At 36.5% G+C, this 18,110-nt stretch overlaps 1 protein-coding gene across 6 annotated transcripts in view; it reads left to right on the top strand.

The window, feature by feature from the left end:
• SEC24D (SEC24 homolog D, COPII coat complex component) overlaps positions 1–18,110 on the top strand; it is a 115,565-nt gene that overhangs the window by 66,046 nt on the left and 31,409 nt on the right. For all 6 annotated transcript variants that reach the window (XM_054486504.1, XM_054486502.1, XM_054486505.2 and 3 more), the window contains exons 9-11: positions 3,718–3,856; positions 7,113–7,228; positions 14,187–14,311. In XM_054486504.1, coding sequence (XP_054342479.1) covers positions 3,718–3,856; positions 7,113–7,228; positions 14,187–14,311 — 380 coding nt within the window. The remainder of the gene's footprint in view (positions 1–3,717; positions 3,857–7,112; positions 7,229–14,186; positions 14,312–18,110) is intronic.

Here is an 18,110-nt window from a genome sequence, read left to right as displayed (position 1 = left end):
ACAATCTGTGAATAGTTTAACATCGCCTTTCTAAGCTGAAAAGAGCTTTAAAAAGAGCTCTTGTTTATGATGTTCTGCCAAGTATTGTTTCTTTTCATACCCTGTTTTTTTCATGGCATTTGTGTGTACTTTTTTATTTACTGTCTTTCTACCCCGCTACACTGTAAGTCCCTCAAAGGTACCTGTGGTACAAATGTTAAAGTTACCCAAGAGGATGGCAGGAATACTTGGAAAACTGATAATGTATTCAAATAAGAAGACTTTTAAAATTTTACTAGTGGTATTAAGAAGGCATTGGTGGCTACATCTTGATGTCTGCTTCTTTTACATGGAAAAATAATCAAAAGTTGTTTTATTTTGTTTCTTAATTGTTGGATATCATTTTAGTACTAAGCCTCATTTCTTAGAATGATATTCTCACTTGTGGTCCAAAATCAACCAGTGTTTATATACATACACAAGAGATACATTTTATTCAATTAAAGCACTTTTATTAAAATTAGTATCAGCATAGGATTTGGCACACCCCTGTTAATCCAAAAATAAAGGAAAAGATTCACATTTTTCCTCAGCCTCCCTATCATTTTCATGTTGTGTAAACTCATGCCACACAGGGCCAGAACCAAACAATAGCCAGGTGAGGTTTTTATAGCCAGTCTTTCTATCTTTTCAATTTTCCACTTAAGAACAGAAAAGAAAGGGCAGACAGGGATATACTAAGAGCTAAATATTAAAGTACATTTGTAAACAAAATTTTTAAAATTGGAAAATATTTCTGAGGTAAATATAATTCCCTTGGTAAGGAAAAAAGATAACTTAGGCAATTTTTTGAAAAGTAATTTGATTTTTTGTTAAAGCCATGCACACCAAGATCGAACTCAAAAGAAAAGTAAGGTTGGCTATTTATGAGCTCATGCACACTACTGTGGTGCAGATAAGCTGACATCTGGAGAGTGCAAAGGGAAATCTTTGATGCTTTTCAGCATGGCCTGAGAGAGATGAAACAAGCCAGTGTAATTTAGAAGCCCTTGCCCTGTTGCCTGAAAATAAAATGTAAACAGTTAAAAAGCTTTTAACATTCTTTACTGTCACCTCAGTTTTCTGAAGACCTTACTTACCTATCCATCATCTGGTTTCTAAAAAAGTGAAAATTGAAAAAACTGTAAGTGTATTTAATAGCCTAGACACAGTCATGACTTGACTCCAGTTTCTTGTTAGACATTCATTTTCAGTCCTGCAAGTTTGAATCTGTCAGGACTGGAATGCATAGGTGTTCGTTGCTGACAATTTCACAGTAATTTTAGGCTGGGTCTGGTTTTGAGCAAATCATATCAGTGATAATAGGGTCAAATTTGCTTCCATTACTTTTGGCTTGTCTAGCATATAATTGGATCATATTTGGTTTCTAAAATCAGGGGATTTGTTACAGCCTTTGGACTTTTTGAAAATAAAAGGATGAGAAAAGTAAACTTGGCTGAGTGAATGGAAACTGCAGAATTTCTCCCAATTTTAAGTTCTGAAAGCATCTCCTGATCTCAGAGGTTGGAGTTGTGGAACAGAGCAGTAACTGGAGTCATGATGGATAATTGTACTTTTAATCCAGAGGACGCTACCAGAACAGCACGTATTTGTTGTCTTCCGCTTCTTACTCTTCTAGCTTTCCATTTATTGTTCTAAGAATCTCTTTTTTTTGTACCTGCATGCTTTTGCTTCTCTCTTGCCTCCTCTTCTTCCTATTACCAGCTGAAGAGAACAAACATTTGTCACTATATGCCTTTCTAACAAAAAGTTTATCTGAAAGAGTGGTGTATGTATCAGATATATGAATTTGTATGTGTGACTATGTATTTAAATAAAATTCCCAGAGTGTTTTAAAAATCCATTTTGCCTCTCAACTTTTAACCATTAGAGTATATCAGAATCCCCTGAAAGTTTATTCTCTGTCTTCTAGATCATTTTTACAATAATGTTTTTACAATAACTGACCAGGTAGCCTTCAGGACCTGAAGCCCATCTCGTACTTGCCCTCCTGTCAAAGATGACTCTGTCCTGAGCTGAGTGGTTTTGAGAGAGGAAAGGCTGTTCTGGATAAAAATTTTCCAACTACTTTTTGCCAGGCACAATGCTGTGCACTGCGCATGTATTACTCACCTAATCCTTGTCACAACCCCTACCAGTAGGGCACCAGAGCCAGGCCCATGCTGTGGATCAGAAGCGACCATAAACAAGAAAATCCAATCTGTCTTCTGGCTTTCTTGAGGCAAGAGGTGGGGAAGAGGGCAGTGCAGAAATAGAGGGGAATGATTAAAGGAAAAATTTAAATCCTTCCCCTGATTCTTTTGAGTATTGTGTTAAACCTGTTTTTTTCTGCTCTGAGACCTCCCAACTGATTTCTGAAACCTCAGCTTTCACGTTGAACATCTGGGCAGGGACAATGGGGGATCTTGGTTTTCTAAGACTGAAGCAGAAAACGGCCTGATGCCCCTACCCCACTGACCTCCTGCTCTTCGGGCCTCCGTTCAAAAGCAGTCTGCTTTATTTATATCATTTTCAGTAAAGAAAAATTTAATTGACATGCCAAAGCCTGCAATTCTCAAGCTTTTCTTTAAATGTCATCTTTAAGGAGATTTACAAAAACAAGTATCTCTGTGGCTTTCTCCCGAAAGCCAGAAGAGTTGGGAAGGCAGACTTAATGCTGAACTTTTTTACTTTTAAACTGTAAAAGATGTGTCATGCTTTCCATGTATGTTTATGAGGAAGAAGCAATTGAATGATTTATTTTTTCAGTTCTGGCAAAGCATGGCCACCTACACTGTGAGTATTCTGTGAAACATTTTTTTCTGATAAACTAACAGAAAAGGTAGAATCGACCTCCTTGCCTAAATAAATGAACATTACTGCATATTTCTTCAAATAGCTGCATTTTTGAAGAAATAGTTGATGTGCTTTGGCGGAACTACGTAGACAGCATACTGCTATGCAAACTAGAACTTTTAAAATCAGACCCAATTCTCTTTATTTATAATCTATGAAGAAACTTAGCAAAATGTGTGACACAAGTTGTGTAGAATGTTTTTAACGTAAGAATAATTAGGTATTATTACCATCACTATATGTTCTCTCTCCACACACATATTGGCAAATATGCATACACACATAGACATAAATATACATATATTGATATATCCTTATAAATGAGATAAACTTAAATTAACTTTTGTTTGGGTATTCTGGACAACATCTTATGGCTTTGAATTCATGTTATCAATAAACACATCTTTACTGTCCTGGGGCAAAAGCTAAGAGTTGAGTTCCTTAAAAGTTGCCACTAGGCCAGGCGCAGTGGCTTACGCATGTAATCCCAGCACTTTGGGAGGCCAGGGTGGGTGGATCACCTGCGGTCAGGAGTTTGAGACCAGCCTGGCCAACATGGCAAAACCTCGTCTCTACTAAAAATACAAAAATTAGCCAGGTGTGGTGGCAGGCACCTATAATCACAGCCACTCGGGAGGCTGAGGCAGGAGAATCGCTTGAACCCTGTAGGCAGAGGTTGCAGTGAGCAAACATCATGCCATTGCACTCTAGCCTGGGTGACAGAGCAAGACTCTGTCTCAAAAAAAAAAAAAAAAAAAAAGTGCCATTAAAAGACTTTCCAAATTATAGTACCTAGAAATCCTATACTTACCTGTTCATTTAATTTTTCTTGCTTCTCCATAGAGTCCCCTTTACTTGGTAAATCATGGCGAGAGTGGACCAGTCAGATGCAACAGGTGCAAGGCCTACATGTGCCCATTTATGCAGTTCATCGAAGGAGGAAGGAGGTATCAGTGTGGATTTTGCAACTGTGTGAATGATGGTAAGCAGTGCCATTAAAAGCTCTTTGTGAAATTCTTTATTAAGTAAAATGTATTATACTTCTTGGTTTAGGAAAAGCATACATTCTTTTTTCTATATAGCAGTACCTTCTTTATGATTTTCTAGAAGGAAACCAACTATGACAGGCTCTATTTGGGAAATTTAAGCCCCTTTTAACCTTAGGTAACTACATGAGCCTCACATGGAAGTTGAAATGTTTCTTAGAAAACTCAAATGTACGGGGAAAAAGTTTATTTCTTAATCCCCTTCCACAAAGCCTCAGTGGAAAACAAAAGAAGATTTTTACCTCTTATGATTACAGATGATAAACTTGGGAGACTTTTCCTCTTTTGTCACTTCTCAAGTTTATCCTTGAAAATGAGCTCATTGATACTTAGGAACAGCTTAGGTATAACCAAGGGCTTTAATACTTATATAGATTTTTTTTTTCACTCTGATGTAAATGTTGGATTGTTTAAGGAGGAAGGAACATTATTGAAAAGGGCTTTCCCATATTCATTATATTTTGTTTTATTCCAGTATGAATTTACTGATTTTGAAGAAAACTGCTAAGTTGCTGAAAGTGTTTTCACACTTATTACGTTTATAACATGTCTCTATATTTTTAATTATTTGTTGTTAAATGGGGTACATACTGAGGTTGAGAACATTCCCATATTCATTGACTTTTTTGAACCATGTGATGATTATTAGAGTATGAGTTTTCTTCTCTGTTTCTTATCTTTGTAGACAGGCTTCCCTGCAAGTAATTAGATCTGAAGAACGTATAGCACTGTCTGCCTGTGAACACACGGTTCTACCCATGGGTGCTGGCTACTCCCTAATGCCAACTCAGCTGGGGACAGTATTCCTCCTACATCATTACATTCATGGCATCTTGGCTCTGTGAGCGTTCTCTGGTGGGAGAGCGTTGCTTGCCTTCTTATTTCCCTGCCATCTTATCTCGCACACACACAGTCCATGGCTTTACCCAACTTAGGGCGCCAGAGACTGGCCTTGCGAGTGCTTCTCATGCAGACCTTTGGTCAGTTCTTAAACGCACCTTAACTGTGGAGTTGAATCATTGGCTTCTAGACTCATCCTAGACTATGGCCTAAGCCTCTTGGTACATTTCTGTCCTTGCATTAACTATGGTTTTCACTCAGGGCAAATTGGATATCCCATTGAGACCAGATTCTGTTAGTTCTCTACCCTTACTTCTCTTTCTAAGGAAGATCTTGTTTCCTCTCTCAACCTGGATGAAATCTGCAACCAAATTCATGGCTATCATTCAGTCTTGGGACCTGGATTTCAGGAACCCTGTGACAATTCATTTCTCTGTGCTTTAGTTTTAGAGGAAAAAATCCTGAGAAGGGACAGAGGCTTCTCCCAAAGCATTTGGACAAAGTCCTCCAGCGAGCCCACCAGCTCCTCAGATGTCTTCACCCAAGCCCCCAGCTTTCTTAGAAAGGTGACCAAAATCATACCCATCATGAAGAGCAGCAAGGATCTTCAGTTTGCCGTGACTCTTTGGCCTCCTACCCAAAGTGTCGGCTCAGGGCCTTAAAAGGCCCAGCCACTTCCAGGAAGAGAAAAACGACTCAGAATTCTTGTGTCTCAACACAGCAGATTATGTTCCCTCAGGTATCCATTCCTAGGAAGCTGCCATGTTTATTTTCCAATAGAATTATTTATACTAGGCTTAAATATGTGTCCCTACAAGGAAGCCAGACTCCCATAGATGTATGCTGACACCTGTCTTCTTTTAGGTTTAACAAAGACAGAGGTTTGTTGGAGTTAGAAAGAACCCAGCAGGCTTGCTTTAGTGGTTCCACCCTTATTTCCTTTCAAAGTGTCCAGAGATTGTCCAGTGGGGAGTGCATGTGGTCAGAGACATGCAGGAAGACAGGGACCAAAGGGTAGTACATGATTTATGGTATGACTTGAATGTTGGCTTACAAAAGATGATAGACAATATTAAATGCTAATGAATATAAAATAAAATTTAAAGGGAAAACATTTCACATATTACATTTCTGTGTGTAGACGTGAATGAATTGTATGTTATACTACATGGAAACTACTGTACTATGCATTCTAAGATAGCCAAGGCAGCATCCTCCATCTCATCTAAATGTAACAAAATAGCAATTTAAGACCCTCAAAGTTTACTTACCTCGGCTGAGCCTGTCAGTTTCTACTTACGTAATCTTTTCAAGAAGTTGAATCTTCCAAATTCAGAGATCCATATGTGCATAAGAACCTTATAAAATTTACTTTAAAAGAAATGGCCATGATACAGTAACAACGTAGAACAATCAAGCCTCAGTGGGTTTTTTTTTTTTTAAAAAAGAACAACCTCAGAAAACAGTCTTGTTATTCTTATGTCAGTTTCACAGCTAAAAATAAATAATGCCAAATTGTTGGTTTAAAAACAAGAAGCATTATTTGTATGGTTTTTACAAATGGTAATGTTGTTCTTTACAAAAAGTTTAAAACGAGAGCATTGGTAGTTTTTCTAAATACTTTTATTGGCAGTGGCTTAGTAGCCAGCCCTATTAATCTCAAGGCAACAGGAGTTCGTTTTTACAGAGATACCAAGCCATATTTGTCCAAGTGTTCAGTATGTGACTCATAAGTGTTCCTGTGCTGTTGGATGACTTCCAGATCTTTGCCAGAACTAACCTTCTTAGACATTTGAATCAAATTAAAGTTCCTTAGCTAAGATCTTAGTGGTGTAGTCTTTCCCTAATACAGTAATCCTCTCTACTCTTAAGCCCAAACATTAAAAGATTACCATGCAAACTCCACATGGGTGAAGACATCTCTTAATTAAAGCATAATAAATATTGTAGTTCATAGTATAGTTCAAATAACGAATGTTTATTTGTGTTAGGTGTATTAAAAATTCAAGTAGTTAGAAAAGTCAGAATTCTTTTTAAAAGAGGTAATAAAATGGGGACAATTGAATTTGGGTTGTGACAACTTAAAAACACCAATACTTTTATACCCTGTTTCTCTAGGATGGTTTAAATCATAAATGTTCTTTGTCATCAATAACTTATAGAATAAGAACCCTCCTTTTTTCCAAGACATGTTTTTAAAATAGTAGGTATTTACGATATACTACATTCCAGCTTTAAAATACGTTTTTCCAGATACTAACTCCTTTCCTCTCATAATAAATTTTGAGAACTTATTAAATTGTCTGTGTTTATGAAAACAAAATATTTTCTTTCCTATTTTGTTTTTATTAGTTCCACCATTCTATTTCCAACATCTGGACCACATTGGAAGAAGACTGGACCACTATGAGAAACCAGAGTTGTCTCTAGGATCTTATGAATATGTTGCCACTTTGGATTATTGCAGAGTAAGTGTTCCCAGAACTTCAAGTGTTTATACATTGATGTTAAATTCAAGTGAATAACTTTCATATGTAAAGAACTGACTCTTGATTCACCAACAAAGCATTTTGGTGGTACCATGGAGTGGTAGAAATGCCTAAGACACAGATCCCATCTCCCAGGTTGTTAACATGATTCAACTGCCAAACCATCTACTGGAGGAATTATTTTTAAAAACTGAAATGTGGTGTCAGAAATAGAAAACAATAATTTTTTATGTCCTTGCCAGACAGAATATACCTGGTTCTTAATGCAGTAGTTCCGTACAGTGCCTCTGCCTCCCTTATTTTGTAAAGAGTCTCAGAAAAACTTTCCTTCCAAGAGAAAAGCTCAACCAAAATGGTTAGTAGGACTATTGACGTGTTTCTGTACCTCCCTTCACTCCTGTTGCTACCACGATGGTTTGGACTCTCAGAATCCCCCTTACACTGTCTATCTCAGCAGGCTGAGATCCTGGCCTTTGATTTTCCTGCTCTATAATGTCACCATGAGACACACCCCCACACTCACTACCTCCCATAAACCTCTATTGGTTATTTCTTTTCTAAAAAATTAAATTAAAAAAAATTTAGCTTTCTTTATAAGGCCATTAAGCATTGCTCCCCAAACTATCACCTCAGCTGTATCTTCAGTTATACAAAACTTTTCACCACATACTCTGAACTCAGCCTCTTTGACAACTCCATGCCTTTATACCAGATGTTCATTTGACCAGAGTATCTTTCCATTCTCGTGTCACATCTATACATACCCCAACTGGCAAACCCCTCCCTATTCTGTAATGCCTGGCTGAAATTTTAACTGTGTATATGCATTTGCAACTTTCTCTGTCTTTATCATGGTAATTATTTACTATAGCTTCTGTTTTTTCACGGAATTTGGTCTATATCTCTGTTTTAGCATTTATCCCCATGGAATTTAAACCTTCTTACATGTCTGCCGTCTTCTTAGATTCTGATATCCTGTCATCTTTATGACATTTACCACACTATCTGCCATGGGATAGGTAGTTGATCAGTGTATGTGGAATGAATAAAACAATGAATTTGCGGGTATTACTATTCCCAGGACTAGCCATTTCCCTTGTCCAGTGTCACAATGACACCATTATGGGTACCTTGCAAGGCTTTAAAATTCTTCACTGCTTTGAAAATCACATCTTCTTGTGTATCATTCAGATTTCAGCGCATATCTGAAGCACCATGTGTAGACCTGAAGAAACAGGGTCATTCTAACTCATTTTCTTATTTTCTCTTCTAAAAATGAGTGCTTGCTAATGCCCAATTCCCAGAAAACAGCTTCTGACCCACAGATTTCTTTCATAGATGTTTGCAAGGGGAGCAGTCATGTATTGAGTATAGACGATAATGAACATTTTTCCTAACTAGAATTTTTTTCAGTTGACTGGCTCTTAAAATTTTTTCCATTAACATAACTTATTGCATTTATTTCATTGCTTTATATGATTATTTTGCAATATATTACGTAGAACTAGTTGTTAAAGAAAACGTGATGCTTTATTAGTTTAAGAAATTGCAACATCTGAACATACTTAGGGAAATTTAGGAATATTTTTGGTACAAATGCTTTATTTTAGGCAAGAAGCATGTCCTAAAATATAATGACTTTTAGACAGTTTATTTGTTCCTAACTGCTGTTAACTGAAGGAGAATCATTGGGCAACATGCAAACATTTAATGTTTTAATTAAATGTAAGAAAGCCATTGTAACTAATGATGGAAAATTTATTCGCTGATCTTTGCAACCATAGTATAAATCTAACCCTGCTCTCAGTTTCTAGTTCTCTGCCAAAAAAGCGACATGATCTTGATTATATGCTTTTTTAGTAGTAACTTAGGCAGAGAGTCAAATCTGTTTCTGGGAACAAAAGTCTTAGTATCTTCAAACTCTGTTATCTGGAAATATTCCAGAAGTCTAATTGATGGGAAATCTCACCCAGCCAGGCAAGGAACCAAATAAAAATTGTACATTTTGAAGAACTTTTTGTAAGCATAATCTTCCTTTTATTATTCCAAGTAGAGTTCATAATAAATATGCTGTAAACATCTTCAAATTTAATTATAATTTAAACTGTAAATAAAGTATAATAATGAGTTGGCTTAGCTATTCAGACAATGAAAAAGCTTATTTAATTTGTACGTGTATTTTTTACACCATGCACTTGGAAAGAGGAATTACAAAATCACATTTTCCTATTCATCTTGGCTCATCTTAATGTTGATTTTAGATAGTAAAATTAACATTATTGAACATTTACCATGTGCCAAGCTGTAGGCTAAATTCTTTCTATGTATTGTATCATTTAGTCTTCACGGCGAACCCATGTGGTGCGTACCATCATTACTTGAGGAAACTTAGGCTTAGAGACCCTGTAAGTGCCAGCTTCAGGCCATACATCCAGAAAGTAATGGAGCCAGACTGAAAACCGTATCTGTGTGATCACAGAAGCCCTATTCTCTAATCAGTACACTGTGTATACATGAGCAAGTATTAACACAATCATCCTGGAGTTCCCTCGGAAAAAAAAAGGCCTCAGCTTTGTCATATAACTGAGAGTTTATCATTAATAAGTTTATGGAATATATCTGCATGTAAAGTGTACTTGAAATGTGAAGTCTCCAGCCAAGTCAGCCTTTTTTTTCTGAACAAAATGTAGTTTCTTCACTTAATTTTAATTCACTTTGTCATTACCAGATGCCTAACATGTCTAAGGTACTTGTCTGTGTGCTGTAAGGCATAACAAAATTAGCAAGATAATAAACCTGCTCTCAAGGTACTTACAATGTATAGACCTGATAAGAAATGTCTATAGTTTTCATATATCATATCTCAAATATGATAAATGCTGTAAGAATAGAATAATCATAGTTCCGTAAGAAAACAGGATTGGGAAGGCTTCATAGAGGAAGTGACATTTGAGCTGATTAAACTATGAGCCTGGACATGGGAACTAGGACAGTGAGCAGAAACAGTTTCACAAACTTATTGACAATTTACTGAGATTTCTTTAGGGTCTAGGCAGACATTGTAGATGAAGTGATGTGGACCAGGATAATTAGAGAGTATATTCCCCCTTCCCTCAAAACATATTCAAATTCAAATATTTTTTCAAACACTATGCCAAACAAAATACTTTTCCAGCCAGATTCTTGGCTTAGGCCCACTAGTCTGTGACTTTTGGATAGGAGATATTTTGGAAATGTAAACTACTTAAATTGTTGGGAGAATGTGTATTGGGAATAATGGGAAGTAAAGCTGGGACATTGTTTTGAGATGCAGTCTATCTTTTTATTTTCCCCTGGGTCCAGCATTGTATCTTTGATTTCTTCGGTTTTTATACATGTTTGTTAAATGAGTGTCATGGTAAGTCTTGAATGTCAGGCCGTTGAAGAACTTTCGTTAATTCAGTAGGCCATGAGGACAATTAAAGGTGAAGGTGGAGTTGTTCCATTCATTCATCCATGCATTCATTCACTCAGTCAACAGTTAATGAGCACTCTTTGTGGTGCCATGCTCTGTGCTAGGCTCTGAGGACTCAGTAAATTTCCTGTTCTCAGAGAAGGAAGCATTGTGATCTGTATTGAGCATCAGACAGTTTATTCTGACATCAGTCTGTATAATGAGAGGAGAGATTAGAGGCAAGAGAGCATTAGAAATTAATGTAGTTGTCCAACTATGAGAAAATGAGGGTAGTATGATAATTCCCCCAAAAATTAAAAATAGAATTACCAGCCAGGTGCGGTGGCTCATGCCTGTAATTCCAGCACTTCGGGAGGTCAAGGCGGGCAGACCACGAGGTCAGGAGTTTGAGACCAGCCTGGCCAACATAGTGAAACCCCGTCTCTACTAAAAATAAAAATAAAAAAAAATTAGCTGGCATTGGTGGTGGGTGCCTGTAATCCCAGCTACTTGGGATGCTGAGGCAGGAGAATCGCTTGAACCCGGGAGGTGGAGGTTGCACTGAGCCTAGATCGCACCACTGCACTCCAGCCCAGGTGACAGTGTAAGACTTCTTTAAACAAACAAACAAAAAAATTGAATTACCATATGACCTAGCAGTTTCACTTCTGGGTATATACCCAAAATAATTGAAAACAGAGTCTCAAAAAGATACTTGCATATCCATGTTCATAGCAGCAGTATTCACAATAGCCAAAAGGAGGAAGCAACGAGGTATCTATGGAAGAAGAATGGATAAGCAAAATGTGGTATATACATACAATGGAATATCATTCAGCCTCAAAAAGGAAGAAAAGTCTGACTCGTGCTACAACATGGATGAATGTTGAGGATGTTATGCTAAGTAAAGTAAGCCAGCCACAAAAAGGATAAATATGTAATGATTCTGTATGAGGTATGTAGAGCAGTCAAATTCATAGAGACAGAACGTGGGATGGTGATTGCCAGGTGCTGGAGAGAGGAAACAGAGGTTGTTTAATGGGTACAGTTTCAGTTTTGAAAGCTGAAAAGCATTCTGTGATGGATAGTGGTAATGGTTGCACAGCATTGTGAGCGCACTTAATGCCACTGAACTGTACACTTGAAATGGTTAAGATGACAATTTTTATGTTTTCTTTGCCACAATTAAAAATAATAGAAAAAGAAATTGAGGATCTAAATTTGGCTACTGGAACTAGAAGAGCCACATGGGCCTTCACAATTAACTGGTTGTGCATGCTAAGTGAGGTGGACAAGTCCATGGAGACAGTGAGATTTCAAGCCCAGGTTATTTTAGCTTATTGTGTTTTTTTGTAAGTTTCTTGTAGGAAAGACCAGTATAGTTGGAGAGATGTTGTCATAATCTCTAAAATTTTGAGTCTAAGGTGCTGGCAGAACTTTTATGTGGATGTGTGCTATAGTTAATTGGAATGCTGGTCTTGAGCTCAAAAGGAATCATGATGAGAGAGAATTTGAAGAGTTGCCTATATAGAGGTGCTGGTTAAAACTGAGCAAATGAACAAGATTTCTGTGATGGACATGGGTGGGAGGAGAGAAGTTGGATAAAGATGAGAAAATGAAAAGCAGAAGCAACAGTTAGAGAACTGGGAGACGAAATGATGCTTCAGTGTCCTGGGAGCTAAGAGAGCCAAAGTGGTCTGGTGTGCCTAAAGTTGCAAAGAGATAGAAGAGATCTAGGATAAGAGCTGGATTTTTATTTCAAGTCGCTGTAGTTTGCAATCTGGATGGTTCAGTGACTTTTAAGAGAGCAGTTTTAGTAAGGTGGCATGGAAAACCAGCATTTTATAGAGTACATACATGTTAAGCTTGGCTGGACAAAGCCAGCTGGATTGAATGGGTAGAGAAATAGATTAAGAAAGCTAATGATGAAGCCATGACAGTTATCTAGGCACAAGATGACAAGCTTTCAGATGGTTAAGAGTAGGGATGGGCCAAAACATCGTTAAAGAATCATTCTGAAAGTGAAAACAATGGGACTCAGTTATTGAAGGAAAAGAAATAGCCAAATCTAATTTCACACTTTGAAGCCTTGAGTTGGCATGTGGTGATGTTATTCCCATATAGAGAAATGGGAAGAGAATGTGATTTAGAGGAATGATGAATTAATTTTGAATATTTCAAAAACCAGTTATAGTGAAGCATTTCTGTAGAAATGTGCAAATTGGAGATATGGAAAATATTCCATGAGGAATTGGTAATGATGATAGAAGAGATTAAAAGAATGGTACAGCACACTTGGATTTGTCACAAAGAGGTTTTGGTTTAACTAATGGAAATTGTTATTTTCATCCATTATAAATCAGCATAAGTCTGCGCTGTGAATTAAAGTAGGTGTGAATCAGGAATGATTTGCAATAAAAATTATTCACATAGACAGCAGAATTCCATCATTTCTTTGTTGGTCTGATTTTGGCAAAGGCTTGAAGTTTTCAGGATGATGATTTTTAAGTCGTATAATTTGTTTTTATTTAAAATGAAGGATTTTATTTTAAAAAGTTATCTCTAGCCTTGTAGTGGATATAGAATGAATCAGTAAGATAATTTACATACATTGTCATCTAATTTTAAAATAATTAAAATACAATTTTAGAACATTTTTGTGATTTATTATAAAGTTAAAAATTAAGTTGGTCTAAATTCTTTATTCTGTATGTAGGTCACTAAAGTTGTTTGCCTGTGGCTTTCTTTTCTAAATATTTTGTAAGATGCAACTGAAGGATCACTTCCTAAAAGCTGTTTGAACACCAGCCAGTAAAGGGACCAACAACTAAAAAACATGTTCGTAGCAGCTGCTTTATGTCACAGTGATTATTTTAAACAGATAAAGAAAAGGCCTGACATTCTATGTTACCGCAAATATGTAAAAAACTAGGTCAGTACTTAAAAATATAGTAAAGTTTTTAAAAGTATACAGTTATATTTTCATAAACAATTTCATATCTTTAAAATGGAAAGAGCTGATAGAAGAAGAGAGTCTAAAATAGTGACATCCAAGTTAATGAAGTTTTATTACAGTTTCAAAAGCAAACACCATTATATATATTCTTTTTTAGCATAATTGGTTAGTGTGCCAAACATATTTCGACCTGTAAGGCAGAGTATTACAAGCAAGTCTGGCCATGATTCTGTACTTTCCCTTCAGCAACTGTAATAATAAAGCTTTGCAAAAGTGAACCTTCTGTGCTAGATGTCATAATAGTGTCTAATTCAATACTGATCCAGGTCATACCCTGGAAAATAAACAACTTCTTTTATCTTTTTAATAGCATCTGAAACCAGATGCTCTAGATATTCTGGAAAAATGATTTAATTCCACAGATGGTATATCCTAAATATTAAATGAAACATCTGATAACTTTCAAGAGTTTCTAATGAGTATTGACATTTGATTATGCAATGTATTTACTTTATATCTATTTATGTGATGTGTTTGCTTTCCTATAGAAGAATAAGCCTCCCAACCCACCAGCCTTTATCTTCATGATTGATGTTTCATATAGTAACATAAAGAATGGACTTGTCAAGCTCATATGTGAAGAACTGAAGACCATGCTGGAAAAAATTCCAAAGTAAGGGAACCGTCATTCTTTTTACGACTTATACATTATTGCCTAATTAATTTATTGGCCAGAAGATAAGTGCTGAATGACCAATTGATATTTCTTGCTAATGAGGACATTGGGTAATTAGCCATAAATCAAACAGCACCATTGTTTTGAGTCCTTAGAAAGTTGGAGTGATCTTTTGTACAAAGCAAAAGAAACAAACTGATAAAAAAAATTGCTATGGTAAAAAACATTCAAAGTACATTGTAAATTATAAGAAGAATCCCAACAGTGTGGTGGGAAAGACTTTGGATGTGTTATTCACTTTTCAAAGCATTGATTTTCCAGTGGAAACTAGTAGTTGCTGAGCATGGCAGAGTTCGAAGGGATGACAGTAAACTGAACTGTTGTCTTATGGCAGAGATGGTAGATTTTTAAGCAATTTCCTTTTGCCCTTATGATAAGCTGTCCAACCCATTTGCAGCTTTACTGCCTCTGTGTCCTGTAACTTAACAGCCTGAGGTGCACCACATTCCTTGCCATTGCAAGAGGGCAGCAAGGAAAGGTGAAAAACTAATTCTAATAGCTAACAGATGAACATAGCTTAGACCTTAGTCAAGACTTCAGACTGTGCTTTAAAAAGGCTGTTGGGCATATTACCTGCTTTAGTACAAAGAAGTAAATCAAACTGATGGCAGTCTTACCATAAGAAATATAAAGTTACACACATACGCAGCCCAAAACAAATTTCAGGGGAGAAAAAACAACCAGATTTGTTTTGAAAAATAAAGAGAAAAAAATGTATCTTGGCTTGAATAAAAGCTTTTAAGAGAGGTATTTGGAAACTAGCATGGAATAACTAACACTATCCTTTTATTTTTCTCTCTTATTGCCTCTCCTAAAACTAATATCAAACGTGGCTATTTTAAAATTATCTTATTATAAAAACTGGTTGTTTAGGATGAGGAATAACATCTAGTAAGGAGATTCATGAGCAGGGAGAATGCCATCCCTCATGCGAGGAAATATGAACAGGCTGGGAAATGTTGTCTGTAACCTAGTCCCTACGTGTCCCACCCCCAACCTGTCTCCCTGAACATCAACAATCTTTGTTCTGGAAAAGGATGTTTTTCTGGAGGGTGGGGTGTTGGCTTCAGCCCTTAGAGCTCCATGAATCTTTGGGTGCCCATTCCTCTGTATTCTTTGCACATGTGACTGGTGCTTTGGGAGATGTGAGGCTCAGACAGATGAACTTTGGACCTCCCAGGAGTAGTTTTATTTGTATCTGTGAAGCTGAAGTCATAATATTTTCAAAGATGGTTTGGAAAAGCAGTGGGGATGTTTAAAAACACCGAGGCAATTTCAAACTAAATTCTAAAATGAAGAATGAGCTGGGAGCAAGTTGAAGATGGTGGCATAAGAAAGGCATCTGATGCCTGCAGATGTGTTTGTGCCTGTAGTTTCCCTTACCCTATTCTTAAGGAAACTTGAGAAGTATGGATTTTCTGCTGAATATGATGTATTTTATTACAGAACTCTCTCACGGGGTTGGTTTAATCTGAATTTGAACTTGATTAGCATGAAAGAAAACTACTCTAATTTCTGGAAATGGTCTTTCTCTCTTTTTCTTCTCTCAAACTGGTTCAACTTAGGCTAATCTATTATCCTAGACAGTTACTTCACCAGTCCCTTGTTCCTTATCAACGCTGGTGATAAGAAGCTAATAGCCTGTTGATATAAGTTATCAAATCACACTCTTTCCTTTGGTGTCATTATAACTTTATTAACCATTGGAGCACAGATGTGTGACTTTGGTAAAAGATAGGAGGAAAAAATAAAAGGATACTGTTGGTTATTCTCTGCCACTATTCCGATCTCTCTTTTAAAAGGTTTTATTCAAGCCAATTACCTTTTTCTCCTTTATCTTTTAAAACAAATCTGGTTGTTTCTTCTCCCCTGAAATTTATTTTGGGCTGTGCATATGTGTAACTTTATTTTTTTTAAGGTAAGATTGTCATTAATTTGATCTACTTGCCAAACAGCTTTTTAAAAAGCACAGTCTGAAGTCTTGATTAACATCTTAGGGTATGTTAATCTCTTAGCTGATCTTTTGAAAAAGGAAGGCCTCATTCTTCACTATTTAACTTTGAATTTATACCTTTGGCCTCTCAAGGTTGCCAGACTTTTCTGACTTCTCTGGAACAGGAAAGAAAAGATTTGAAATGTTTCATCTGTTATTCAGATCAAGCTCTTTAGTTATTTTCCCTTTTTTTTTTTTTTTTTTTTGTCTGTTTGTTTTTAATGCTGCTGTAACTAAAATGTTCCAAATGCTTGATCTTAAAATTTTCTGGTTCATGTAGTTACTAATGCCTTCAGTATTGCTCTGTCAGGTTCATTCCATTAAAATGGTGATGGGGCAAGCAAGCATTGAGAGAAGTAATCATTGAAAAAAAGAACATCAACGTATTAGTCTTTATGAAATCTTTTATATAACTTCACAAAACGTCTAGAATTAATAGGAAGGAGAGGCTGAAAATTAATTTTCTTCTGGATATGATTTAATAAGGCAGTTATACCATTGAAGAAAATTTTAGGGCAGTTCTGTTTCTCAAACAAATAAAAAAAAAGTTCCCATGGAGACCAGTACTAATATTTTGCAATAATGTAAGATGTTCTGATTAGACGCTTTTAAAAAATGTTAATTTAGATCTTAAGTGAACCCTGTGAATCCCAGGATACTCCTTTCCCGTCACTTGAAAATGTCCAAATCCAAAGGGAAACAGTAATCTAGATTTTCCTCTGTGGATTTTCTTTTGTGTCTTTTGCCTTAGCTGATTCTAAATTAACTGTTAAAAGAGAATAAAAGCCCTTTGTGATTTGCTGGGATATTTTTCACCTAATGTCATAAAAAGTTTTACTGGGAAATGGGAACTTAACTAGTGGTGTGCTGGTAAGCTCTCAAAAAAATAAAGCCTTAATTTGTAGTGTTAGCTCAATCCATGGTGTCAGTGCTTCTAGCCAGGCTGGTTCTAAACTATCAGGGTGACATCACTAAACTGGAGTTGGGAAGAAATGTATACTATTGGGTTATCAGTTGGGGCTCTAACTTGACATCCCAAATCCAGTTTTTCACCATCATGATAATCATCCTCAATAAAGTATCAAATTCCCCACATTGTACTCGACCCTCAGGGGACAGATAACATAAGCTTTGGGTCCTGCCCTTTATTAGCATGTAGTCAAGGACTCGTGACTAAAAGGTACCTTATGCTAAGAGCCCAATGAGAATGATTTATAAGTGTTTAGAAGAGGAAATGACTTCTAATTGGTAGCATCGGGGAGATTTCACAGAGGAGGAAGAATTTGCACTTGGTTTTGAAGAGTAAGATTCAAATGAATCAGGTGGGGGTTGGGGTGAGTATGGATGCAGTATAGCATAGTGGTTAGTTGCATAAAGTTGCACCATTTAGGATAATTGAGGTGTGTGTGAGTGTCTGTGTATGTGTAGTTAGAAAGAATAGGGATTCTCATTTCTGAAAGCTTTGCAAGTGTCCAGAATGTGAACAGTTTCCAAGTGCTTTTGGAAGGGATTGTGAGAATCTATTTAAACTGCCCAGTGAAGAACAAATACCCTCAGTTAGTGAAGGAAGTAGAGAAGAAAACACAGTTCAGAGTCAGTACCTTATCAGCCTGTACTCCGTTGACATATCAAAGAAATTGGGAAGTCTGCAGCAGAATCAGCAATTTGAACTTGAGATACTTCCATCTAGATACTTCCATTTTCCTCTCTCTTGTACTTGAGTAACTCTTTAGGCCATATGCA

The sequence above is a fragment of the Pongo pygmaeus genome, chromosome 3, assembly GCF_028885625.2.
Source record: "Pongo pygmaeus isolate AG05252 chromosome 3, NHGRI_mPonPyg2-v2.0_pri, whole genome shotgun sequence".
In the NCBI taxonomy this organism is placed as follows: Eukaryota; Metazoa; Chordata; class Mammalia; order Primates; family Hominidae; genus Pongo; species Pongo pygmaeus.
This window is presented reverse-complemented; position numbering and strand designations above follow the sequence as displayed.